Source organism: Symphalangus syndactylus, chromosome 24 (genome assembly GCF_028878055.3).
Source record: "Symphalangus syndactylus isolate Jambi chromosome 24, NHGRI_mSymSyn1-v2.1_pri, whole genome shotgun sequence".
Classification (NCBI taxonomy): domain Eukaryota; kingdom Metazoa; phylum Chordata; class Mammalia; order Primates; family Hylobatidae; genus Symphalangus; species Symphalangus syndactylus.
In genome coordinates, this window is record NC_072446.2 from 37634416 (window position 1) to 37662370 (window position 27955).

The window sequence follows — 27955 nt, forward strand, 5'->3', positions numbered from 1 at the left end:
GCACTGGGTCACATCGAGGCCCCGCCCCCTGAGCCTGGGTAGCGGCGCGAGGGCCGAGAGAACCGTGCGCGGAGGCAAGGCGAACGAGTAGGTTGGAGCGGCCACGGCGGCCGGCACGGGTCACGTTTCCTCGGGAGGAACGATGTGAGGGAGGGGTCTGGCAAGAGATTGGAACTCCGGAGGCCGAGAGATCTTGTGGCTGAAACCCTTCGTATGCGCGGGGAAACTAGTGTCTAGTGAGGGGGTTGGGCTGGCGCGCCTTGATCCCAGACTTTCCGGATCTCCTGCCTTTAAATCGGGCCGGTGTCGGGGCCTGTGGGCCAGTGAGACTGGAGCCAGTTAGAACTACAACGGGGAGCGATTAGGGCCAAACTTTGTCTAGGGTGGAAGCGAGCGGGCCCGTGAAGTTGGGCCAGCCTGGGCAGCCGACCGTGTCGTTGCCTCGGGGCCTTTCCAGGCACTGGCCTAAGTCCTGGCGATAAAGTCCGACCGATTTCCTTGTGGGCGTTTTGAGGCTTTCGGTGATCTGGCCGGTCTGTCATTCATTCTTCATTCATTCATGTGATGAATGAATACAGTACTAAGCGCGGCTAATTACTAGGTAGAGAAGTGATCAAGACAAACGCTGTTCCTACGGTACAGGGAAAAGTGATGGGCTGTAGAATGTAGAAGCCCGGGGCGGAGAACAGGGACGGCTTCCGGAACTAAATCGCGAGCCCTGATCAGGAGTGGTGGGGAGAGTTCCAAAGAGAAGACAGCACGTGCCAAGTCCTGGTAGGGGGACAGAGGCCGACATATCCTGGTCACTGAAGATACCTCACTGTGAATCTGTTTCATGCCCAGGGAAGAGATGACAGTGGCCGGGGCTAGGCTACAGACACTGGAAATGGAGATAAATAAAGGAATTCAAAGTACTATATACTTAGGCAGCAAAATCCACAGGATTTGAGGAGAGTGAGATGTAGGAAAGAAGTACTCAAGGCTTGGGTACCTGGGTGGGGTTCATCAGAGGAGAAGCAGATTTGTGGGAGACAACAACAAATTCTATTCTGGTTGTATGGAGACTCGCAGGAAGCAATTGGATATTCTAGTTCGAAGGTAGGAAAGTATTGCTGTGAAGATGTAGATTTGAATGTCATCAGCAAAACATAAATAAAGCCCAGGAGGGTTGAGGCTGTAGAATGAGAAAAACAAAGGGCCCACTTAGCACCTTCATCTGATTTTTTTTTTTTTTTTTTTGACAGAGCTTTGCTCTTGTTGCCTAGGCTGGAGTGCAATGGCACGATCTCGGCTCACCACAACCTCCACCTCCCAGGTTCAAGCTATTCTCCTGCCTCAGCCTCCCAAGTAGCTGGTATTACAGGCATGAGCCACCACGCCCGGCTAATTTTGTATTTTTAGTAGAGATGGGGTTTCTCCATGTTGGTGAGGCTGGTCTTGAACTCCCGACCTCAGGTGATCCACCTGCCTCGGCCTCACAAAGTGCCGGGATTACAGGTGTGAGCCACCACACCTGGCCCATGGTGATTATTTTTATGTCTTCTCCTCCATGTCCCCAGTACCTTGTCAAGGGAGTGGCATTAAATGCAAATCAGTGTTTGCCAACTAAATAGAAACCCAACAGCAAACAGATGTTGGAATTCCAGAGTTGTGGAACAATGGGGGCTCATGGAGGGTTTCATTACTCTAATGTCAAAGTAATGGGTTCTTGTCCTGGCTCTGCCACTAGGCTTCTGTGTGACCTCTGACAAGTCTCCTCCTACCTGTAAAGAGAGTACAGCCAAAAAATGGTCTCATGTGTAGAGCTTCAAACACTGCTGATAAATTTCACACTGATTTTTCTCTTTTAATCCACACAGCAATCTTACTTGAAAGGGAAGTCGGCTGGGCACGGTGGCTCACGCCTGTAATCCCAGCACTTTGGGAGGCCGAGAGTGGGGGATCACGAGATCAGGAGATCGAGACCATCCTGGCTAACACGGTGAAACCCCGTCTCTACTAAAAATACAAAAAATTAGCCGGGCATGGTGGCAGGTGCCTCTAGTCCCAGCTACTCGGGAGGCTGAGGCAGGAGAATGGCGTGAACCCAGGAGGCGGAGCTTGCAGTGAGCCGAGATCGCGCCACTGCATTCCAGCCTGGGCGACAGAGCCAGACTCCGTCAAAAAAAAAAAAAAGAAAGAAAGAGGGAGGGAGAGAGAGAGAGAAAGAAAGAAAAAGAAGGAAGGAGAGGAAGGAGGGAAGGAAGGAAGGAAGGAAGGAAGGAAGGAAAGAAAGAAAGAAAGAAAGAAAGAAAGAAAGAAAGAAAGAAAGAAAGAAAGAAAGAAAGAAGGAAAGAAAGAAAAGGAAGGGGAGGGGAGGGAAAAAGGAAAAGGGAGAAGTCGTATTATTATGGACTCAAACCCAGGTCTGGCTGTCTGACTTGAGCCTTGTTCTTTACTGTGACTGCCCTCATCTATGTCTCACTCAACAGGGATATCATCAGGACCCTCTTGAGGTCACATGCGCCTTCTTTCAAAGCATTGTGCTGAGGCTGGCAGACTTTCATAACTGGCCTGGCACTAGCTCTGTCATGGGGACAGGGGGACAGAGCTGAATGTGATGGAGGTTTCCTATTATTCTCTAACTCCCTTCCTGGGGACCACTGAGTTGGGCAGCCATGTTCTATTAAATGGCAACAGGGCAGAACAAAATTAATGACTGTGTTTCCAGATTTTTACCCAGATCTTAAACTCCTGAGGCTTGCTGAAAAATGAATGAGTTATCAGGGTGTGAGTTTGTACACCTCTGTATGTCTCTGGGCAACCAATCAGACAACTCCTCCTATTACACTGGACACTTGGGTTTCAGTGATTTCCATCTTGCTTATGTGATTTCTCAAAAATATTTTCTGTCTTTTGGTGCTTTGATGATAAATGTCTATACATGGAATGTAATCATTTCCTGCTACTAAGATTCCTTCGGGTTCGTATAAGGGAGGAGTTCACCTTATTCGCATTTCATGGTATTCCGCAAACAGCTCCCTCCCCCTTCGCATGTAGTTTATTTGAGATCTGCTGACATGAGTTGTTGGAACTTGAAGGGAACTAATAATGTACTGCAGTGACTCCTATCCCAGGAAAACTTGTTAAAAATACAAAGCCTCGGCTGGGCGTGATGGCTCACGCCTGTAATCTCAGTACTTTGGGAGGTCAAAGCATGTGGATCACAAGGTCAGAAGATCAAGATCATCCTGGCTAATACGGTGAAACCCCGTCTCTACTAAAATACAAAAAATTAACCAGGCGTGGTGGTGTGTGCCTGTAATCCCAGCTACTCGGGGAGGCTGAGGCAGGAGAATTACTTGAACCCAGGAGGCAGAGGTTGCAGTGAGCCAAGATCGAGCCACTGAACTCCAGCCTAGGCGACTGAGTGAGACTCCATATCAAAAGAAAAAAAATACAAAGCCTCAACCCATCCTTCCCATCAGGCCTCTTGAATCAGAGTCTCTGGGATGAGGCCCAGGAATCTGTATTCTTTCCCAGCTCCCCAGAATGTTCAGCCAGGTTTGGAAACTGATCTACCCGATTCTTCTTGTTTCACAGTTAGGGAATCTGTAGCTCTGGAAGGGGAAGGAGCTTGCCCCAGTCACATCTGGTATTAGTGCCTCTTTCTCCAATGAAGAGCATTAGGCTGGGAGTCCAGAGACATGGGTTCAAGTCCAGGCTATACCAGTCATCACCTCGGGCAAGTCATTTCACCTCTCCGAGCCTCTGCTTCCTTACGGTGAGAATAATGCCATTGTGTTAGGAATCAAAAGAGAGAGTGGCAATGGAAATGCTTTGTCAAGCTTTCTATTTTGTGCACATGGAAGTTGGTAAGAGCTAGAACCAGCCAGTGTTCACTCCTGTATACCACGCTGTTCCCTTCCAACAGAGGTCAAGGTCCTGCTGTGTTGGGTGTGGCTGCCAGCCAGTTTAGGTGGTTGCTGGGCTTCAGGCCATCTGTCACCAACTCTTTTCTCTCCATCTTTTGCAGCTGTTGGGATGGCCACCAACTGGGGGAGCCTCTTGCAAGATAAACAGCAGCTAGAGGAGCTGGCACGGCAGGCCGTGGACCGGGCCCTGGCTGAGGGAGTATTGCTGAGGACCTCACAGGAGCCCACTTCCTCGGAGGTAAGCCCCTAGCTGCTCCCCACAGCATTCACCATGGCTCACTGGCCCCGGCCAGGCTGAGGGTCGCTCCTTTGCATCAGGGACCATATCTCTTTTGCCTTATTTTTTCCAGTAACTAAAATTGATCTCTAGAAGTAGAAAGTAAAAAAGCAGCGTGCTGGAGTAATGAAATTTAAATATGGGTTTGAAGTGTGACTTAGGCAAATTACTTAACCCCTCTCAGCTGCAGTTTCTTCAGGTGTAAAAATGGGATAATAATAGGACCTACCTCACTGGTTTGGTAAGAGAATTACAGGGTGATTCATGTGAAGCACTTTGCCCAGTGAGCTATTACTGAAAACCCCATAATCACTCTACCTTCTCTGTAACTGGTTTGTGATATATCCTTTCAAGCCTTTCTCTGTACATTTATATACATAGATATGTATATATAGAAATATGTCTTTTTTAAAAAACAAATTGTATCATATATATTATTCTATGATATGTTTTTGGTTTTTTATTTAATAGTCTGTCTTAGAACTTTCTAATGCCTTCCATTGGGGTCAACTTCATTCTGAGGCATAGCATTCCAGATGTGGGTGTATCACAGTTTAGCTTCCCTCTACTCATGTCTATTTGGGTAATTTCTCATGATTTTATGACCATAAATAGCATTATAGGGAACATCCATGCGTATGTCTGTTGGGGCACCTATGTGAGTGTTTCTCCAGGTCAATATGTAAAAGTAGAACTGCTGAGTCCAAACCACACCTTTTTAAAACCTCATCCTTAGGAAAAAAAAAAAAGCTTTTTTAATTTGGTGACTAGGTAAGACATTTTCATGGTTCAAATTCAAAGGGTACAAGGGTTTACCCTATAATGCAGCCTGTGTTTTGGTTTCTTGTTGATTCTTTCAGATGGCTTATTCATAAAAAGTAACTAATAACAAGTAAATATATTCCTTGGGGCCTCGCTCTGTTGCCCAGTCTGGAGTGTAGTGGCACAATCTCAGCTCACTGCAACCTCCGCCTCCTGGGTTCAAGCAATTCTCCCACCTCAGCCTCCCAAGTAGCTGGTACTATAGGCATGTGCCACCATGCCTGGCTAATTTTTTTTTTTTTTTTTTTTTGGTAGGGACAGGGTTTCGCCATGTTGTCCAGGCTGGTCTAAAACTCCTGACTTCAAGTAATCCACTGGCCTCTGCCCCCACAAAATTGCTGGGATTACAGGTGTGAGCCACTGTGCCCAGCCTCCTTTTGCCCACTTTTTTTTCTTTAACTTAACAGTACACCTTAAGACCATATTGGTGACTAAAGAGCTGCCAACATCTTTTCTTTTTTTAGCCAGCCCCATTCTTCTTTGTCTCTGTGTGCCCAGAACCTAATACAGGCCTGACGGAGTCCATACTCAGTAATTGTCTGCTAAGGCCCAAGTAAATGACAATGTCTTGTCACCTAAAGTTCGCTGATGGTAGGGAATAGAATTGCTTGAGCTGTGAACCTAGATTTTGTGAATTACTTGTATGAATCTAAAATGAAGCATTTTCCCTTCCAAGCTTTTGTTTCTTCTGCTAATCAATAGGTACCGTGTGAAGATCCAGCACTTGGTCTTTCTGGGAGGTAATGGAGCCTAGATAAGGCGCAATCCACAGTGAGATTTCTCATCCAGAAAAAAAGTCAGAAAATGTACGTGTGTGTGTGTGTGTATGAGAGAGAGAGAGAGAGAGAGAATGATTTTACTCCAAATCTTTACCAAATGCCGCTCTATGCCGGGCCATTCTAGGCACTGAGGACAGAGAGTGAGTCAGCCAGAGCCCTAGCCTCTGGAGCTCCTGGTCTAGTTAGAGAACATCCCACAAAACAAAATTAAATAATGTCAGCCCTATGAGGAGACACAGGCAGTCTGCTACACAAAGTTAACTATCATTTATTGAGTATTTAGTCTGTGCCAGGCATTATTCTAAACACTTTGGAATCACTGACTCCTCACCACAACAGAGATAAGGAAACCAAAGCCCAGAGAGGCTAAGTAACCTACCTGAGTTCACTTAAATGGTAAAATAATTGGCAGAGCCAGGATGTGAACCCAAGGAATTTGGCTCCTGAGTCCATGCTCTGAACATCCATGCTTTTTTTTCCTCTCCCAAGATACTATATAGGACAGCTGGAAGAAAGAGTAGTTCATTATAATTAGATGATTGAGATGGGAGGTGGTATTTGAACTAGACCTTAAAAGACAAATAGGGAAAAGGAACAGCATAGCAAGGACCCAAAAGTAGGAAAAGGCAAAAAAAAAAAAAAAATGTTCAAGAGAATGCAGCTGACTTGCAGGGCGCATAAGTGGATATAGTGGGAAAGAAGGCAGGCCAGCGTCAGACAGCCAAGGGGCCTTAGCTACTGGGTGGAGGAGGAGTGTGAACTTTATCCTGTAGATTAGAGCTGCAAACTAGCCATATCTAGGCTGAGTATTTGGCTCCTGCAGTGTTTGGGGAGTTAATTTGTTTTTTACAATAAGTAATACATTCAAATACATTTGAACAGGGCTCAAAATTCAAAAGGGTATTCAGTACAGAGTAAGTCCCCTTCCTCCAGCCACTATTTCCCTGACCAGGGGCAAGCATTGTTAACAGTTTTTTTCACCAGAGTATTTTTAAAAAGTCAGAGCCAACATTTAAAAAAAAAAATCATGAAATTAAAAAAACAATCTAGCAACCCAACTTGTCTTGAAAAATTATATCATCTGGCAGCTCTGGCCTACTTTCCTACATGGCAACAATTGGCTAGAGCAGAGTTTTGGCTGCCCCCTTTAGAGAAGATGCAAGTCCTTCTTTTTGCCACAACTCCCTGTTGCTTCCCTGGCTACAAAGCAGAATTTTGTCATGCACCCCTGTGCTATAGTTTTTTTAAAATAGTAGAATAATGTTTCTTTATTTTTTTTGAGACAGAGTCTCGCTCTGTCGCCAGGCTGGAGTGCAGTGGCACGATCTCAGCTCACTGCAACCTCTGCCTCCTGGGTTCAAGCGATTCTCCTGCCTCAGCCTCCAGAGCAGCTAGGACTACGGGTGTGTGCCACCACGCCCAGCTAATTTTTGTATTTTTAGTAGAGATGGGGTTTCACCATGTTGGCCAGGATGGTCTCGCTCTCTTGATCATGTGATCTGCCCACCTCGGCCTCCCAAAGTGCTGGGATTACAGGCGTGAGCCACCGCACCCTGCCAATAATGTTATTTTATGTTAATGTCTCTATCAAAAGTGAGAAGATTGTGTGTTTCAGCCTTTAGCCTGTAGATAGCAGAGAACAGCTATATACTATTGATCCTAAATTCAGGAGGGCATAAATGAGTCCTGGGACAGAGGCAGAGGGTTGTCTTAGCAGAAAAACTCTGAGTTTTTCAGGCCAAGATGAGACTTGTTGGGGACGGCAGAGCTCCATGTGTTCAAGCCAAGGAAATGCTCCCGTAGTCATCACATAGCTACTCAGGGTATTAGGTCACCCCTTCTGTAATCTGCAGTCATTCCCATTCTAACTCATAAAGGCTTCAGGCTGAATAAACCTTGTTCTCACAAATAGCCTTCCTCAGTTTTATCTTAGATGCTGAGGCCAGGGCAGTGGTATACACCTGTAGTCTCAGCTACTTGGAAGGCTTAGCAGGAGGATTGCTTGAGCCCAGGAATTTGAGGCTATAGTGCACTATGATGGCACCTATGAATAGCCACTGTATTCCAGTCTGGGCAACATAGTAAGACCCCATTCCAAAAACAAGACAAAACAAAAAGATGCTAAGAAGGGTAATTTAGGAATTATCTACCAAAATTTAAAATAGATTTACCTGAATTACTTGATATTTTTACTTTCAGAAATTTAGAATGTACGGACTTTCTCATATACAAAAATATCTAGAATGTATATTCTAGGAGACCCATTGAAACATTAATGGTAATGGGAAAATAAAGAAATCACCTATATACTAGATCCAATAAATTATGGTATATCCAAAGAGTAGAATACTATACAGCAATTAAAAATAATGAAAACGCTCTATTTGAATATATAAGGCAATATTTTAAAAGCACAATATACTATAGCTTGCTGTGGGGGTGAAAAAAAGAGAAAATATATATGTATACTATATATATATATCAATACAAAGATGACTGGAAGGATGTGTGAGACACTCGTCTGTCATTTGCCTCTGGGGAGGAGAACTGGGTGGCTGGGGCCCAGCCTTTTCCCCAGGAGACTAGAATGAGAGTGAGACATACTTCTCACTATATATTCTTATGTCTCTTTTGAATTTTGTATCATGTATTTGTATTACCTGTTAAAAAAATAATATTTTGGCTGGGCATGGTGGCTCATGCCTGTAATCCCAATACTTTGGGAGGCTGAGGCAGGCGGATCACTTGAGGCCAGGAGTTCGAGACCAGCCTGGACAACACAGTGAAACCCCATCTCTACTAAAAATACAAAAATTACCCGTGTGTGGTGGCACGAACCTGTAGTCTCAGCTACTTGGGAGGCTGAGGCAGGAGAATTGCTTGAACCCAGGAGATGGAGGTTGCAGTGAGCCGAGATTGTACCACTGCACTCCAGCCTGGGCAACAGAGTGAGACTCCACCTCAAAAAAAAAAATAGTACTTTAAAAATAAATACATAAATACCAAGTTCTAACACTATAAACTTATACCACCATAATGACAAACTGATATTAACTCAAAGATTAAACTCAGGAATGCTTCATAATACAAGTCACAAGATTTTCTTTTCATCTCTTACCCAAGTTCTAGTTCAGTTGTTGGCAGGGATCTCAGAATGCACTTTTCCCTTCTAGAATCAGTGTCCTGATGGTGTTTGGGTTTCTTGTCTATGATAAAGTCCAAAGAATGCGGAATGCAGCTGAACTCTAGGCCTGTTAACCTGAGTCACCATCGCTAACATTGGTGGAAAAAACACTCCTGGCTTCTACTAAGGGAACCAGAGTTCACTTGTCCTACTCAGTAACCAAATCAAAATCAAAAGGCAAGGAGACTGGAGTGTGAGCTCTTGATGCATGGAGGGTCCTGGGCTTGAACACCAACCAGCAAGGAGTAGGCTTCGGTGTATGTATGTGTGTATTGTGTTTAGTAACCATCCTGGTTCAAATCCCAGCACCCCCAGTTACTAGCTGAATATAATTTTGGATCTGTTAACCATCCTGGTTCAAATCCCAGCACCGGTTCCTAGCTGAATATAATTTTGGATCTGTTAACCTCTCTTTCTCAGGTCCCTTCTCTGTTAAGTGTGGATAATAATAGTATCTTCCTCACAGGGCTAAATGATGAATCTATGTAAAGTATTTAAAATAGTACCTTGCACATAGTAAGTGCTCAATAACTTGTGGGTTTCTTTTTGTTATTTGCTTTTTGCTTTTTTGCTTCTCTCTCTTTAATATGTAGAGATAAACTATCACAGAATCTGGAAGTTCTCTGTGTTCCACTCTCCCCCTTCCACTCTCCCGAGGTAACCAGTAATCTACAGTTGGTGTGTCCTCAGTAAATGTAGGCCAGACTTTCCATGGGATTCCATTTGCAGGAAGACAACCCGTTCACAGATGCCCTACCCCTGTCCCATTCTCTCTTCTTGATCACAGGTGGTGAGCTATGCCCCATTCACGCTGTTCCCCTCACTGGTCCCCAGTGCCCTGCTGGAGCAAGCCTATGCTGTGCAGATGGACTTCAACCTGCTAGTGGATGCTGTCAGCCAGAACGCTGCCTTCCTGGAGCAAACTCTTTCCAGGTAGGGGATAGTGAAGCATGGGGGGCCAGGAGCTGCCAGAACCAAAGAACTGGAAGTTTGCTGAGCCGTGAGGTGTTACTGTGTCAGCTGACTTGGTGGGGTAGAGGAAAGGTACCTCCAAAGAACAAAAAGTCACAGGAGTCAGGAAAGCTGGCTTCTAATTCTGGTTCAACCAGTTATTTATATGGCCTCAAGCCACTCCCTTTCCTTCTCTGGGCCTAAGGTTTCTTCATCTGAAAAATGAAGAGATTGGCTTAAATCCAAGATCCCTTTCATTGTTGACATTCTATAATCCGTGACACCCTACTTTGAAGACTGAGATTTCCATTTGGAATTAGGGAAAGTCAGCCTAGTTTTGGAGGAAAACAGAGGTAGGGAAGGTTATTGGGTTAAAGTCAGATTTTCTACTTCTCTTAAGCAGCGATCCTTTCTCGTCACCTCAGGCCTCTCATCTTTGGATGGGATGGGGTACAGACTGGGCCACACTCAGGGCATGAGGAAGCAACCTATGAAATGGTTCAGCCCATGCACCCTTCTCTGTCTCTTTCCCTTGATCTTTTTTTTTTTTCTTCTTCAGATTCTGGGGCAATTTCTTAAAATTTCTTTATTTATTTTAGAATTAAATATATATAGGCTGGGCGCGGTGGCTCAGGCCTGTAATCCCAGCACTTTGGGAGGCCAAGATGGGTGGATCACTTAAGGTCAGGAGTTTGAGACCAGCCTGGCCAACATGGTGAAACCCCGTCTCTACTAAAAATACAAAAAAATTAGCTGGGTCTGGTGGTGGGTGCCTATAATCCCAGCTACTTGGAAGGCTGAGGCAGGAGAATCGCTTGAACCCAGGAGGCAGAGGCTGCAGTGAGCCAAGATCACGACACTGTACTCCAGCCTGGGCGACAGAGCGAGACTCCATCTCAAAAAAAAAGAAGTAATAATACATATATATATATGTGTGTATATATATTCATTGTAGAATTAAATATCTATAAATATTATGTATTTACATATACATGCTAGACGTGTATATACTGTACAGGTTGAGCATCCCTAATCCAAAAATCCAAAAGCTGAAATGCTCCAAAATTCAAAACTTGTTGAACACCACATGACTCTACCAGTGGAAAACGCCACACCTGATGTCATGTGACAGGTACAGTCAAAACACAGTCAAAAGTTTGTTTCATGCACAAAATTAATTAAAATATTGTATAAAATAATCTTCAGGCTATGAGTATAAGGTGTATATGAAACAAATGAATTTTGTGTTTAGACTTGAGTCCCATCCCCAAGATGTCCCCTTATGTATAATGCAAATCTTCCAAAATCCGAAAGACTTCTTCTGGCCCCAAGCATTTCGGATAAGGGATATCCAACCTGTAATTGCATGTCTTTGATTAATTTTTCAACAGAAATTAGACTTTTGTTAGAGACAAAATCTTTTAAAAATGTGTGGGTGAATATGAGAAGGGGTCATAATGGTCAGAAGCTTGGAAACCATTGACTTGTAGCCAAAAACCCAATGAGTCATGAATGTATGAATCTGCCCACCACTTTGCCCCTGAGCTGTTTCTTTGAATGGGCCCAGCTTTGTACCTGCAATCCTGGATTGTGGGAAACATGAGCAGCCTGGCTTATGTACCCTAATGATGCAATTATGAAGGAGACTTGCAGCTCATCTTTGCAATCCCTGCCTTCTCTGTTCCTCTCTCCTCTCATACACATATAAACCCTAGTTCCTAAGGGAGAAGAGCCCCTACAACACATGAAGGGGAGCACCTCTTCAGAAAAAGGAAAATGTGTCTCAACTTTCTTGGAGGCTGAAGCCCAGCTGGGACTCTCCTCCTAACCAAGGGCTGGCATGAGAGAGCTCACCCTTGGGAGAGAGCTGGCTGAGGAGCAGAGGAACTTCAGGGCAGGCCTGGGCTACTTGGCTTCTCCCACTTGTCTGCTGTGATGTTTCTGTAACAAGGTGAGCCAGGCTTGAGCATGTGTGCAGAATCCACCCTGAATCTCAAAGGGCAGTAAGTGTGACGTTAATTACCTGTGGATTCCTTCTTACTGTGGCTCTTGTTGAGGCTCCAGAAAACCATACTGGATAGGCCCCTAACACATGTCACACGTCATGGCAGTGCACTGGGCTATGACGATGAGCCTGCATAGACACAGCCACTACTTTCATGAGGTTGATAGTCAAACAGGAGAGATGACACTAATCATCACACAAAGAAAATGTAAAACTGCAACTGTAGTCAGTGCTATAAAGGAGTGGTTCTTAGTTCTGTGAGAACACATAGCAGGGGTATCTGACTCAGATAGGGAAGGCTTCCCTGAGGAAATCACATCGTATGAGGACTAGTTGAAGAAGAAACAAACAAACAAAAAAAAAAACCAGGATATTTAGTTTGGGTCAGAAAAATCTTATCGGTGCACAGGGCATAACTGCTGTCTTCTAATCTCCGAGGGCTGCCGTGGAGGAGGAGGAGAAGGCTCACTCTGGGAGGTCACAGAGTATAGGAAAAGCTATGGAGAGTTAGTATTAGGCCAACCAGAAGGCTTGCCAACCATCAGAGCTATTCAAGTAGAATAGGTATATCATGTCATTTTCTAGCTCTTCTTTGGAGCAGTATGTTCAATTCTTTGAATGTAATATCTTATTGACTTTTTACCACAACCCTAAGATATAAATATAACTATATTCTTCTCCATTTTAAACATCAGCAAACTGAGACACGGAGAGGTGAAATGATTCCCTGAGGTTGCCTACTAGGGATTTGAACACGGGTCTAGAGCTGGATTCTTAGCCACTGTTCTCTACCACGTTGGAGTGGACATTCAAGTTTTGGCCAGTAGACTCAGAGAGGATTCAGGAGTCAATGAGTAGGGATGGGACTCCTTGAAATTTTAGGTCCAATTAAGCCTGCAAAATATTCTCTGTTTCTTCCTCCAGCACCATCAAACAGGATGACTTTACCGCTCGTCTCTTTGACATCCACAAGCAAGTCCTAAAAGAGGGCATTGCCCAGGTAACCATTCCCAGCCCTACTCCAGTCTGTAACCTTCCCTCCCATCTCTGTTTGTTTTCTGTTTTGCTAGAAGAATTTGGTCCAGGCCCTCAGCTCATGGGAATCTGCCTCTCACTGGTCCTCACTGGGTTTATCCCAGTGACCAATTCTAGGATGACCGGAAGAACGATCCCACTGGGCTTGAGAGTGCTTGCTGGTACCTCTAATCTCTATGTAGTGTTCATGGTACCTGTGTGCTCTGTGGCTAGGTCCTCAGAGTCAGTCCCTGGGCAGGTACTGTCAGCCTTCAGTTTTCCCCACAGACCGTGTTCCTGGGCCTGAATCGCTCAGACTACATGTTCCAGCGCAGCGCAGATGGCTCCCCAGCCCTGAAACAGATCGAAATCAACACCATCTCTGCCAGCTTTGGGGGCCTGGCCTCCCGGACCCCAGCTGTGCACCGGTGGGTCCCCGGGGCAGCCCCAGGCATACCTGTGGGGTGACATGCTGATGGGTGTACAGTCACTGGCTAGGCCAGGGAACTTCAGCTATGACTGTGCTTTCCTGGGCCCTGGGTCACATGTTGCCCCTGGCCACCCCGACAGCAGTTTCCACTTGTAATCAGTGGGCCCTGGGTCACATGTTGCCCCTGGCCACCCCGACAGCAGTTTCCACTTGTAATCAGATCCTTGGTATGTCAGGGAGAAAAGGGACCTCATAGCTCATCTAGTCCTGTCCCTCCATTGTACAGGCAGAGGGAACAATATCTTGAGAGCCCCAGAGAGAGGAATGCAGGGACTTCTGTCTGGAGGCTGGGCCTGGTAGCATCCATTTCTAGCAAGCAGTGATGCTCCAGGTTGCAATGATTTTAGATGGTCTGCAGCAGGATTCCAGACAGCACCTGGAGGCCCAGAGTAAGGGGCTCCAGCTCACTGGGATCCTAGGGTAGGTTGGGGGGGGGACAGAGGCTCTCAGGTCTCCTCTAGGCATATACACCAGGGGCCAAGGTTAGGGCAGCCCAGCATATTCCAACCTAAAGTGGATCTTCCAGGAATGTGATGGGAGGATGCTTTTTAGTGCTCAGCTGATTCTCAGAGTCATGTTTCTGCATATATGAGGTCATGGGCAGAGGGGTCTTCCAGGTTCATCCAATTACTGAACAGCCATCTCTCTTCCAACAGACATGTTCTCAGTGTCCTGAGTAAGACCAAAGAAGCTGGCAAGATCCTCTCTAATAATCCCAGCAAGGGACTGGCCCTGGGAATTGCCAAAGCCTGGGAGCTCTACGGCTCACCCAAGTAAGGGTGTGAAAAGGTAGCAGGAGGATCCTGCTTTAGTTTCAGCATTCATGGGTTTAGCAACTTTTTTTCTTGCCGGCCATCATTAGAGAATAAGGGGATTTTTCTAGGAATAGAAACTTACACCTTTACATGCCAAAATTATTTTAAGGTTTCCTTCTTAAATAACAGATGCTGACTATGATTTAACTTTTTCTTATTGACTGGAGGTCGTCATTATGACTGTCAACAATTGCAGCTTGCTGTAATACAGTAGTGCTACCTAGGGTTAGAGAGGCACCCAAGGCTGTTTGCCTGCACTAATAGCTCTGACTGTTAGGCTTTAAGTTCTTAGTCATTTCCTTTTTTTTTTTTTTTTTTTTTTTTGAGACAGAGTCTCACTCTGTCGCCCAGGCTGGAGTGCAGTGGTACAATCTTGGCTTACTTCAACCTCCACCTCCCGGGTTCAAGCAATTCTTCTGCCTCAGCCTCCTGAGTAGCTGGGATTTCAGGCGCACGCCACCACACCTGGCTAATTTTTGTATTTTTAGTAGAGACGGGGTTTCACCATGTTGGTCAGGCTGGTCTTGAACTCCTGACCTCGTGATCCGCCCACCTTGGCCTCCCAAAGTGCTGGGATTACAGGCATGAGCCACTGTGCCCGGCCTCTCATTCATTTTCTTCATAGTTTTCTTGTCTGTTTCCCAATTCTCAGCTCGCTGTTTTGACTGCTGTTGGTGTGCTTGAATTTGGAATCCTCCACCCCCCGTGCCCATGGCTCCCTTCTGATTTGCAGTGGTTTGGGAAAACAAATGATCCAGATTGTTATGACTGGGTCTGAAGAGTGTGAGGGCCTCTTGGATGAGTAAATGCATAAGCTTTGACTACGGAATTTTATGGTATCCTTTTTAACTGCTTAGAGGCATTTTTTGCTTTCTTCCTATTTCTCAAGTGAAGATGTTAGGTAAATGATTTTCAGATCATCGAGGGGCCTCTATACTAACAGTTATTGCAATGTTAATATAGCATTAATAGTCCTTAATGTACACTTACTAGTGCCACACCTTGTGCTAAGCTCTGTACGTACAGGATCTCATTGAATTCTCATAATAAGCTCTCTGAGGTCAATACTGTTCAACTCCCTCGTTTTACAGATGAGGAAACTGAGGTTCTGAGAACCGAAGTGAATTGTTAAGGCTAAGTGATGAGTTGGTGGCAGATCCCAAAGTCTACCTCCCTCCAAAACCTCCACTCTTAATCATGCCCTTACCTCCAAGGGAGCCTCTCTGTCCTTGCTAAGCCTCACTAAGACCTAAGAAACCTCAGACTGTGAGCATTTAGAAGTCGTCAGACAAATATTCTTTCAAGTGTATTGGCTAGGTTGTATTTTAAGAGAGTGAAACCAGGGGATGGGTCAGCTAGGGAACTGCTGACAGACAAATGCTGCAGAGGGTTTTGCCTGCCAGCCTGTCAATAATGTGGACAGAAAATACTCGTGTGTCCAGAATTAGGCACTAGTAGGTAGGAGTTACGTGGCACCTGAGCCAGAACTGGCTTCCCCCGTTGTGAGAGTGAGATAGGTTCTTCTGCTGGCCTAGCACATGACCTTGGCAAGTTAGTTCTTTTCTTCTCTGAGCTTCAGTTTCCTCATTTGTAAAATAGGAGTAATAATAATACCTAAAGGGGTGTTAGTGAGAATTAAATGAGATCATGGATCTGAAAAATGTTCTTAAAAATCTGTGTGGATCATTATGTGGTACTTTCAATAATAATAATAGGCTGGGTGTGGTGGCTCACACCTCTAATCCCAGCACTTTGGAAGACCTAGGCGGGTGGATCATCAGAGGTCAGGAGTTCAAGGCCAGCCTGGCCAACATGGTGAAACCTTGTCTCTACTAAAAAATACAAAAATTAGCCAGGCATGGTGGCAGGCACCTGTAGTCCCAGCTACTTGGGATGCTGAGGCAGGAGAATCGCTTGAACCCAGGAGGTGGAGGTTGCAGTGAGCCAAGATCACCCCACTGCACTCCAGCCTGGGCGACAGAGCAAGACTCCATCTCAAAAACAAAAACAAAAACAAAAACAAATAATAATAGCTATCATTCGACAAGTATTAGTTTTAATTCATACAACGGCAAACCGAGGCTAAGAGAGTTTGAATAACTTGCCCAAAGTTACACAACCGGTAAGTGTAGAATTCATCTGCCTCTAAAGCCTGTGCTCTCTCTACTTCCCTGTTCTGCCTCTAAGAGATATGGTTCCACAGTATTGACTGAAAAACTGCACTGGTAGAGCAGATTAATTTTCGTCAATTATCTCATGATTTTTAAAATTTTTTAAAAATGGAAGCCTGCAAAATGACTTACAATTTCAATTTAGACAAACTCTCAAAGCATAGGGCCTGTGGTTAGAATGAGTAGAATAAGAAAAGGGGACTACTGGTGATAAAAGGTTGGGAACTGTATCTTTTTAACCCCTTTTTTTTTTTTTTTTTTGAGACATAGTTTTGCTTTTGTTGCCCAGGCTGGAGTGCAATGGCACGATCTCGGCTCACTGCATCCTCCGCCTTCCAGGTTCAAGGGATTCTCCTGCCTTAGCCTCCCAAGTAACTGGGATTACAGGCGCCCACCACCACACCTGGCTAATATTGTATTTTTAGTAGAGATGGGGTTTCTTCATGTTGGTCAGGCTGGTCTCGAACTCCCGACCTCAGGCAATCCGCCCGCCTCGGCCTCTTAAAGTGCTGGGACTATAGGCGTGAGCTACCATGCCCGGCCATAACACCCTTATTTTATAGATGGGAAAACCAGGGCCCAAGGAACGAAATTGCCTTACCCAAGTCAATTACCAAGACACACTACAAGTCACTGGCAGAGCCAGGACTAGCACTCGGGGGTCCTCACCCCCAGCCAGCATGCTTCCTTAGCTGACAACTTTCCTACTAGGAAACAGACTGCTGAGAACTGCTCAGAACTGAAGGCAGGAGAGGTCACATATGTTTTCTGAGCCCAGCTCTGATTGTTTAGCAGTTGGCAGGCTGACTTAATTAGCTGGGGCGTGCAGTTCCTCTTTAACCTCCAGCTGCCAGCCTTCCTCCTCCGCCTCTTTCTGGAGGTGGGCCAGCCTGGGCCAACTGCCACCCTTCCACACACACCCTCACCCACGAGCGGGACAGTTTAGGCTGCAAAGTGAAGAGCAAAGCCATTGGCCCTTAGGACTCTCTCAGGGCAAGATGACTTGTGAGAGCACCACTTTTAGTTTGTCTCTCAGGCACCCAACTCAAAGCCAAGACTCAGCTTAATGTCACATCTGACCTCATGAGATTTCAGGCAAACCAGGAGAGGGGACTTACTAAGACCTATATTTTGGCTAAGCAGAAAGGAGTCAGGCAAACAGAGTTTTAGACCAAGAGGTTCAGCCAAGGTCGGGAGAAGCAGAGACAGAGAAGAGAGGCTAAGTAGAGGAGGTCAGGGAGTATACGCTTAGAATCCTAAGCCAAAGCCTAGGGTTCCATGGGTCTCAGGAAGAAGCCACAAACACAAAGCAGTACGGTCACAGCAAAAATGGAGTTTGGAGGCTGAGCGCGGTGGCTCACACCTGTAATGCTAACACTTTGGGAGGCCGAGGCAGGCATATAACCTGAGGTCAGGAGTTTGAGACCAGCCTGGCCAACATGGTGAAACCCCATCTCTACTCAAACTACAAAAATTAGCCAGGGGTGGTGGCGCACACCTGAAATCCTAGCTACCTGGGAGGCTGAAGCAAGAGAATTGCTGGAACCCAGGAGGTGGAGGTTGCAGTGAGCCTAGATTGTGCCACTGCACTCCAGCCTGGGCGACAGAGGGAGACTCCGTCTCAAAAAAATAAATAAATAAAATAAAATGTAAAAGAAAAAAAAATGGAGTTTGGTACTGCTGAGCATTCGCCCTAGGAATCTGTTAGGGGACTGGACCTATCTTTGACAACGGAAATATGTTAGCTGGCAGCCAAACAGATAGTTCCCTGGCATAAGCTTTTCCCTGAGTCCTCAAGCCCCTGCCTCTTTAAGAAATACATGAATAATCAGAGAGGAAGAAGCCCCATAAGCCCTAGTGATCTCATTAATACTATGAGATCAAACGTGGCCCTGTGTACATTACAGGAATCTTGGGAGGGCCCAGGAGATAATGTATTTGTTTGTAGTTGGCCCTGTGGGTTTCTGTAGGGTTCCATTTCATGTAAGAACCACACTCCTTTACTGTATCCTTTACAATCTAGTAATAGAGCCATTAGCCACGGACCCCCTGCATTGTTCTTTTACAAAATGTTCCTCAATACTCCCACTTGTTTATTCTTCCAGAAAGATTTTAGAATTATGTTAAGTTCTAAGAAAAAGTCCTCTTGGGTTTTTGAAATGGTTTTAAATCTAAATTTTAATTTGCACAGAAATTCATCAACCCATGACATCATTAAATATTTCATCTGCCCACTGGAGAAGGGTCAGAGGCATCTTCATTTTTGAAGTTTTCTATTTTCAGGAAATCATATGTGATAGCATCAGGTGTCTATGCCTGAGGTAATCCCAAGGTTCCCGAGAGAGGGAACATCTGTTCTTTCAGGGAAGCCGTGTTCTTATTCTTATTCCAGGAGGTGGGGCGGTGGGGGGGTTGAGGGGAGAAACAAAGGAAGAACAAGTTCTATGGTAGCCTTGGGCCACCTGTGCTCTTTCCCCAGTGCTCTGGTGCTACTGATTGCTCAAGAGAAGGAAAGAAACATATTTGACCAGCGTGCCATAGAGAATGAGCTACTGGCCAGGTGAGTAAAGGAACGGGGACTTCTAGGTGTGGCTCCAGGATTGGGGGTGGGGCACTCAGAACATAGCCTCCATTCCCTGTGGCTCTTGCCCATTTTTCCCAGGAACATCCATGTGATCCGACGAACATTTGAAGATATCTCTGAAAAGGGGTCTCTGGACCAAGACCGAAGGCTGTTTGTGTAAGCATTCGCAAGAATCCAGTGGAAGGCTGGTTTATGAAACTCATCCTGCCACCCTCTTCCCCAAAATGTTTCTCTCTTCTGGGAGATGTGATGGCTTGCTTCCTTCTCTCATAATTTCTGAAATATCTCATCCTCCCCGGAAATTTTGGAGAAAGCCACCACGCTGTGCTTCTATCAGAGCTGTTGACATTCTGGATCAGGGTCTCTTTAGAGATCATCTTAGTTTTCATATGCCCTAAGTTCCCAAAAGTTTTCTTGCCCCTCTTAGTAAGGTGAGGTCAGGCCTGAGAAGCTGAGCTGGGCAGTCAGAGAGGAAGAGGAGCAGCTGGCTCATTCTGTGATTGGTCTGGATGCCACTGTCTGAGCTCGGGCCTGGATTTGTGTTCCAAGCCAAGCCTTATCCTTCTCTCTAGGGGCCACCACCAGGTAGCTTTAGTGCTACATATCTGGGTAGCATTGCAGCACATATATTTAGACCTAGACCTTTGTGATTGTTAAAATTAAAACTCTCCATGGAATTTCACAATACCACTCACTGTTTTTCAAAATGTGCTTTTATCATAACAAAACAAAGTAGTTAATTTACTTTTCAGATAAACTAGACAATATCAAATAGGTCAAAGAAAAGGAAAAGACATTTAAAAAGTCTGTGTCTTAATCAGACTCATCATTTTACATGTTTGCATTGCCACCTTCACCCCTGCCATTAAAAACTTTTTCAGTCTGGTTTCAGCTGCTTTAAGCAGTGGAAATGTAAAGTGTGTTTTACTACACATGGCAGTATGATTCTGCTGCTCGGTAATTTCGAGCCAACATTTTTATGCATTTACCAAATTTGATTCTAGTGACCTTCTTGTTCCTTCTGGCCTTCTTAGAATGACTCTAAATCTGGAATATTCTAAAGTATTCCGTACGGCACACCTCCCTGTTTTCAGTGGAAGCCCTGGTAGTGTGGATATCTACTTTCACTGGTTCCAGTGAACCCCTGACCAGGCTCCCACTGTGGGCTGAATTTTGAAAAAGCCAAGTTCATCTTGATGCACCCTGAAATAGATTGAACCACTGAACAAATCAGTTATAATTTAACATAGCAGCCTTCTCCATCCTGTGTTCCAGGGATGGCCAGGAAATTGCTGTGGTTTACTTCCGGGATGGCTACATGCCTCGTCAGTACAGTCTACAGGTTGGTATTTTCTGTGAGACCGTTCTTTGCCTCCTGGGACCCACAAGAGCTCCACAGAGATCCAATTCAGGCTTATAACAACCTGGGTTTTCCGAGTCCTCACTTCACTTCTTTCTCAGGGAGCTTGCCACTAGAACCTCCTATCCTCCCTCAAGCCTTTTGCTACCTCTCACTCTACAAACACGGTCTTCTAGAATTGGAATCCTCAGGAAGCCACAGAGCTTCAGCCATTTACACTGTTTGCAGAGATGTGCTGGCAAATGTTTAACAACAATCAGCTCTCACTAGCTGATGTAAGCCAGTTCCAGCATACTGCTGACCATTTTTTTTCTGCCAACTCTTACGTTTCCTTTATCTGAATCAGAAAGTTTTATCATCGGCCGGGTGCGGTGGCTCACGCTTGTAATCGCAGCACTTTGGGAGGCCGAGGTGGGTGGATCACGAGGTCAGGAGATCGAGACCACGGTGAAACCCCGTCTCTACTAAAAATACAAAAAATTATCCGGGCGTGGTGGCGGGCGCCTGTAGTCCCAGCTACTCGGAGAGGCTGAGGCAGGAGAATGGCGTGAACCCGGGAGGCGGAGCTTGCAGTGAGCCGAGATCGTGCCACTGCGCTCCAGCCTGGGCGACAGAGCAAGACTCCGTCTCAAAAAAAAAAAAAAAAAAAGAAAGTTTTATCATCTCCTCATTCATGTTAATGACAGTAATATCACCTCATATTGCTATCCTACCGTGTAGTTTCATTAGTGTCCACATCCATTATTTCATTTAACCCTCACAACCACTCGGTGAGGCATATAATTATCCCCATTATACAGATGGAGAAACTAAGGTTTAGAGAGATGGAGAGGCTTCTCAAAGTCCCCACAGGAAGTTCCCAGGTTTTCTGACTTTCAGGCCGATGGTATTCCCATTCTCTGCGCCTAACATCCACATCATGGAGAGGCTAAGAAGCTCTGCTGTCAGCTGGGAGATGATAAAGGAGGAAATCAGTTTAGAAATACCATGGGCAGTGAGCTGGAGGTCATGAGCTTGACTGCCTCTGTGTGATGATGGGCAGGTTCCTGACCCTTTCTAGGTCTGTTTCTGTGAGCTGGAGGAGCTACACTAGAAAACTGAGGGGGCTCCTTCTAGGTCTGTAATTCATCTAGGACTCCCCGCCAGGGTTGAGCTCCATATGAGCAAGCTCTACAGAGGTGGCATCTCGATAGAACATCCTTTTCTTTAGATCGGTGGTTAGCAGTGGTGGCAACTTGCTGACTACAGGAGAGATAAACTGTCTATTGGAAAAATAGGTCTAGATTTCAAAACAGGACAAAGAAAACTTAGAAGAGTTTGAGATAACAAGGAAGGAAAATAGTGTTTAAAGAGGTAGACTTTTTTTTTTTTTTTTTTTTTTGAGACAGAGTTTTGCTCTTGTCGACCAGGCTGGAGTGCAGTGGTGCAATCTCGGCTCACTGCAACCTTTGACTTCCAGTTTCAAGCAATTCTTCTGCCTCAGCCTCCTGAGTAGCTGGGATTACAGGCACCCGCCACCACGCCCAGCTAATTTTTGTATTTTTAGTAGAGACAGGATTTCACCATGTTGGCCAGGCTGGTCTCGAACTCCTGACCTTATGATCCACCCACCTTGGCCTCCCGAAGTGCTGGGATTACAGCACTGTTAGCCACCACGCCTGGCCAAGAGGTAGACATTTTTAGGGAACTGAGCAGCTCAGAGCAGGTTTAGACATGGAGAGAGATCTAGAAGGCTTAGTGACTTGCTAGGTGACCCTGGGCAAGTCCTTGCTTATCTTTGGTTTTGCTTTCCTGCTTCTAACATAATGGGGTATTTCTCTGGGTTTATTTCTGATGTTCTGGTCACCTGTGATTCTGCGTGGAATGCCAGACTAGTAGTGGGGTTCCTGGGGTTATTGATGAAGATCGGGTGAAGGTGCTACAGGTGGACCAGTAGTATCAAAGGAAGGACAGCATTGGGTGGGGGCCACAGGAGAGACCTGATCCTGCTGGGTGCAGTTTGCAGTGGTCTGGAACCACAGACAGACTGTCTCCCCATTGCAGGAGAATGGGAACTGGAGTTGGGAGGCATGATCCCCTGCTGTTTCCTTGCCTTTTATACCCTCAGCTCTTGCAGTAATGAACCATTCATCCTGTGATCACCCACTTGAGACCTTTCTTCATATTATTCTCTTAGCCTGAATATCCCTTCCCTATTGAGTCTCACTTGTCAGGCTCTACCTGTCCTTCAGAACCCCACTCAAATTTCAACTTATTCAGCAACAACAACAAATATTTATTGAGCAACTGCAAAGTGCCAGGAACTGTGTTAGACACTGGAGATACAATAGAAAATGAGGAAAATGATAAGAGCCCTGTGCTATGGAGCTCACAGTCTGGTCAGAGAAATGGACATCAGAAAGTAAACAAAAATATGGCCATTTACTGTGGCTCATACCTGTAATCCCAGCACTTTGGGTGGCCTAGGTAGATGGATTGCATGAGTTCAGGAGTTCGAGACCAGCCTGGGCAACATGGCAAAACCCCATCTCTACAAAAAATACAAAAATTAGCTGGGTGTGGTGTGCACCTGTAGTCCCAGCTACTTGGGAGGCTGAGGAGGGAGGATCGCTTGAGCCCGGGAGGTGGAAGTTGCAGTGAGCCAAGATTGCACTATTGCACTCCAGTCTGAGTGACAGAGCAAGACCCCCGTCTCAAAAGAAAAAAAAAAAAAGTAAACAAAAATATAGAAAAAAATTGAGATTTGTGTATGTTTGTGTGCGTGTGTGTGCATGTGTGCATGTGTGCATGTGTGTGTTTTAGTTTCAGGTAACTGCTTTCAATGAAACAACTGGGTAAAAAGATAGAGAATTATGGGAAATCCACATTAAATAGAGTGGACAGGGAAGCCTTCTCCGAAAAGGTGACATTGAGCTGAGATGTAAGGATGGTAAGGATCCAGCTATGCAAGGGAAAAGCCGAAAGGAAGGGGGTTTCAGGTTGAGGGAAAAGCAGTTCAGGCCTTAAGGAGGGAAAGGGCTTTGTGATTTGAGGAATGACAGGCCTGTGTGGCTAGAATGGCAGAGACTAGGAATCAGGGATGGTACAAGATTGAAAAAGTAGACAGGAGCCAGCTCCTGAAGGATCTTGAAGGCCATGGTAGGGAGTATGGAACACAGTGGGAAGCTGAGCACATAGACAAGTGTTCTACCCTTACACCTTCTATTGTTTCCCACAGATTGGGGGATTCTTGCCTTTGCAGGGGCTCACAGTCTGGCACAATGATACATAACTATAACATATCACACCTGGCTCACAAGGATGTTACAATGATCCTGGGTGATAGTGAGGGTGAAGATACAAATCATGATACCTGGCACCTAATGGATGTTCAGTAAACATCAGCTGAAGTAAAATAAAGTCGAATTCCTTTTGTCTTCTTCCCTCTGCAGAATTGGGAAGCACGTCTACTGCTGGAGAGGTCACGTGCTGCCAAGTGCCCAGATATTGCCACCCAGCTGGCTGGGACTAAGAAGGTGCAGCAGGAGCTAAGCAGGCCGGGCATGCTGGAGATGTTGCTCCCTGGCCAGCCTGAGGCTGTGGCCCGCCTCCGCGCCACTTTTGCTGGCCTCTACTCACTGGATGTGGTACGTGGGCAGCCTGTTTCTCCTACCACAGGCCTCCTAGGTGGCAGAGACCTAGAGCCCAATGTGTTGGGGCGGGTGGAGCTGGCATTCTGACAAGGGTTGGTGATGCTCTGGAGAACCCCTAGAACTCTGAGCAGAAGGGCAGCCTCATAATGGAAGGATGGGGGCTGGAATCCTTTGTAAGCTCCCTCAGCAAAGGTAGAGATGAGGATGGCAACCAGAGGGAAGGGACTAAGGCAGGTGGCAAGAATTGAGAAGCGTATCAGGCTGCCTGCTGCAGAGCCCTGAGCTGTTGCTAAAGAAAGGCCTGTTCTCATTGCATCGGCTTCTGCAGGGGGTTTGTTGGGAGTGTCATCCAGATAGTAGCATCCCGCCTGAAGGAATTTGTGGCCGTTCTCCCTCCTGCTCTTCCTCTGATGCTGCTCTGCATAACCAGCTGGACCTAAGCTTCTTGCCTCTTTAGCCTTTAAACTTCTGATAACTGCTTTCTGCCTCCTGCCAGGGTGAAGAAGGGGACCAGGCCATCGCCGAGGCCCTTGCTGCCCCTAGCCGGTTTGTGCTAAAGCCCCAGAGAGAGGGTGGAGGTAGGTGGATCCCCCTTTGCAGGACTCCTCAATGAGAGGGACTAGCAGGCTGTGGCCAGTGCTCATTGGCACTTACTCTGGGCACAGTCCTGGGCATGGGGGATACTATTGGAACTGACACAGGCCACATGTTGGACAGTGTCCCCTAAGACCCTGTGACCAAGGCCGGGAGCACAGGGGAATCTGATTAACCAGCATTGAAGGGTTTGGACAAGTTTTCCCTGAGGTGCCTGTGGGTAGATTGTTGGGAAGTGGAGTAGGGTCATATTAGGAGACTGGAGAGAATACATGTCTGTTTTCCTTTCTAGTTTGAAACTCCTTGAGGTCAGGGGTCATGTCTGCCTCTCCAGAGGAGAGGATTTTTTAAATTTTTGTCTCAAGAGGTGGGTAGGAATTTCTCAGGTGGAAAGGAGGAAGAATGTTCCATATAAAAGGGACAACCTCAAGCCAAGGCACTGGGCCATGGAAGTGTGGGATGTTTGGAGGTTAATGAGAAACTGGTGAGGCTGGAGGGGGAGCTGGGAGGGGACAGGGATTTAGGCTGGAAAAATGGTTTGCATCCTGATTATAAAGGGGCTTGAATATATACTGAGAAATTGAATTTTATCTTAAGGGCAGTGGGAAGCCATTAGAGAGTTTTAAGCCAGGAAGGGACTCATTGATCCAGGACTCAAGTGGTTAGCAGTGGTGGGAACTTGCAAAACTTACAAAGTTTCTGCATTGTAGAAGATGTCCTGGAATGAGGGCAGACATTGGTAGCAGAAAGACCATGGAAGAGGCTGATACAGTTGTTCAGAAGAGCAACGTAGAGGCCTGGGCTAGGGCTATGACTGTGGGGCCAACTGGAGAGACATGTCCTAGATAGTGAGAGGGTAGTGGAAGGGAGGAGTTAAGTATGACTCAGGGGTGCCTTTTGCCTGATTGGGAGTAGGAAGGTCCAGGAGGGGCAGGTTCAGGCAGAAGTAATAAGTTCTGCTTGGACAAGTTGAGTTTATTTGGGGGCCAGTCACATGATGTCTAAGCAGGGAGCCTGCATTAAATATTTGGAAGTTAACAATTTTTTTGGGTTTTTTTGTGGGTTTTTTTTTTTTTTTTTTTTTTTTGAGACGGAGTCTCGCTCTGTCACCAGGCTGGAGTGCAGTGGCACGATCTTGGCTCATTGCAACCACCACCTCCCAGGTTCAAGCGATTCTCCTGCCTCAGCCTCCTGAGTAGCTGGGACTACAGGTGCGTGCCACCACACCCAGCTAATTTTTGTATTTTTAGTAGAGATGGAGTTTCACCATGTTGGCCAGGATGGTCTCAATCTCTTGACCTCATGATCCGCCTGCCTCGGCCTCCCAAAGTGCTGGGATTACAGGTGTAAACCACCATGCCCGGCCAAAAGTTAACAATTTTTACGGTATAGATGGAGACTCAGGAATAGATCTCCCTGGGAAAATGTACATGGAGGAGAGAGCAAGCGTGGAGGACCAATTCCCCTGGGACCCCAGCATTTAAGAGAAGGAGCCAGTAATGGAGGTTGAGAAGGAACAGCTGTAGGTAGGAGGAGAACCAGGGTGGAACAGTGTAGTGGAAGATGTGTTCAGTGCATGCGTAAGGGCTCTCCTGTCAAAGTGAGCTTCCCTCCTGGGGAGCCAGATATGCCCTGGCTTCACTGAGCGGGTGCCAGGAACTGAGGCTGCTGACTTGCCCATGTGGCCCCAAAAGTGAGGGCATGGGATGGAGGAGGTAGGCAGAGGGTCCAGGGTGACTGGCCAGTTTCATTGCAGGTAACAACCTATATGGGGAGGAAATGGTACAGGCCCTGAAACAGCTGAAGGACAGTGAGGAGAGGGCCTCCTACATCCTCATGGAGAAGATCGAACCTGAACCTTTTGAGAATTGCCTGCTACGGCCTGGCAGCCCTGCCCGAGTGGTCCAGTGCATTTCAGAGCTGGGCATCTTTGGGGTCTATGTCAGGTGAGCCAATCAGGAGAAGCTCTTTCTACTACCTGCTTGCAAGAGTGCCAGCCAAGTGAGCCTAGAGGGGAACACTGGAAAGAGTCAGGAATCCTGGGCTTTGGTGCCAGCTCTGCCAATCCCTAGCTTTATTACCTGTTTCTTTATCTATTAAATGAGGTCGGCTGGGCGCGGTGGCTCACGCTTGTAATCCCAGCACTTTGGGAGGCCGAGGCGGGCGGATCACGAGGTCAGATCGAGACCACAGTGAAACCCCGTCTCTACTAAAAATACAAAAAATTAGCCGGGCGTGGTGGCGGGCGCCTGTAGTCCCAGCTACTCGGGAGGCTGAGGCAGGAGAATGGCGTGAACCTGGGAGGCGGAGCTTGCAGTGAGCCAAGACTGCGCCACTGCACTCCAGCCTGGGCAACAAAGCAAGACTCCGTCTCAAAAAAAAATAAATAAAATAAGGCCAAGGACCCAAGACCTGCCCACCTCACCAGGGTATCAGATGAAGCCCTGATGAGAAGTCCTTTGCAACCGTGAAGGAAATTCCAAATAGCACCGAGAGGACTCAGAACACATGGTTTGACAACCTAGGACTAGAAGGAGACTCCAGAGAGGCATAGAGACTCTAAAATCCTAGCACTTTCTTGGGTATAGTCAGTTACCCATGTACTGCTCAGCTGGGTCCAGGGAAGGTCCTGGGTTTGAGGCTGAGTCCAGGTGATGTGCGTCCCCTGCCTCGACTTCTATAGGCAGGAAAAGACACTCGTGATGAACAAGCACGTGGGGCATCTACTTCGAACCAAAGCCATCGAGCATGCAGATGGTGGTGTGGCAGCGGGAGTGGCAGTCCTGGACAACCCATACCCTGTGTGAGGGCACAACCAGGCCACAGGACCTTCTATCCTCTGTATTTGTCATTCCTCTCCTAGCCCTCCTGAAGGGTATCCTCCTAAAGACCTCCAGAGTTTTTATGGAAGGGTAAATACTGGTACCTTACCCCAGCTCTCCATCTGAGGACCAGAAAAGTTGTGTTTCCCTTAGATGAGATCTAGAGGCCCCCAAATCCTTGAGATGTGGGTACAGCTGAGGGGAAGCTGCTCTGAAGTAAAGGTCCATGAACCCTGCCCCACTCCTGTCAGCCCCTCATCAGCCTTTTCAGCAGGTTCCAGTGCCTGACTTGGGATAGGACTGAGTGGTAGGAGGAGGGGGAGTGGAGGGGCATAGCCTTTCCCTAATTCTGCCTTAAATAAAACTGCATTGCTGATTCAGTGATGATTCTTTACTTTGTGCATAGAGGGGAGGGGGGAGCTGTAATCTACATTAGCCCACTTTAGATGTATTAGAGCAGGAAAGTGACTGGTCTGTAATCAGGGTCCCCCTAGACCAGACTCTACAGGTGGAACCCTGAAGTTTCAATCCTTAGCCACCC

The 27955-nt window shown here is 46.4% G+C and overlaps 1 protein-coding gene across 4 annotated transcripts; it reads left to right on the forward strand.

Moving 5' to 3' along the window:
- GSS (glutathione synthetase) lies at window positions 1-27794 on the forward strand. Of its 4 annotated transcripts, XM_063633777.1 has the most exons (14): window positions 86-211; window positions 1072-1098; window positions 4016-4152; window positions 9764-9909; window positions 12857-12932; window positions 13235-13374; window positions 14093-14209; window positions 18902-18982; window positions 19085-19162; window positions 20282-20348; window positions 23798-23992; window positions 24495-24576; window positions 26349-26538; window positions 27276-27794. In XM_063633777.1, exons 3-14 carry the CDS (start codon window positions 4024-4026, stop codon window positions 27397-27399), a joined length of 1425 nt encoding a protein of 474 aa, XP_063489847.1. In that variant the 5' UTR covers window positions 86-211; window positions 1072-1098; window positions 4016-4023; the 3' UTR covers window positions 27400-27794. The 4 variants fall into 4 exon arrangements, with proteins under 4 accessions (XP_055121890.2, XP_055121891.2, XP_055121894.2 ...); XM_055265915.2 differs by lacking the exon at window positions 1072-1098 and having other exon boundaries at window positions 1-87; XM_055265916.2 differs by lacking the exon at window positions 1072-1098 and having other exon boundaries at window positions 36-91.
- Window positions 27795-27955: the final 161 nt, after the last annotated feature.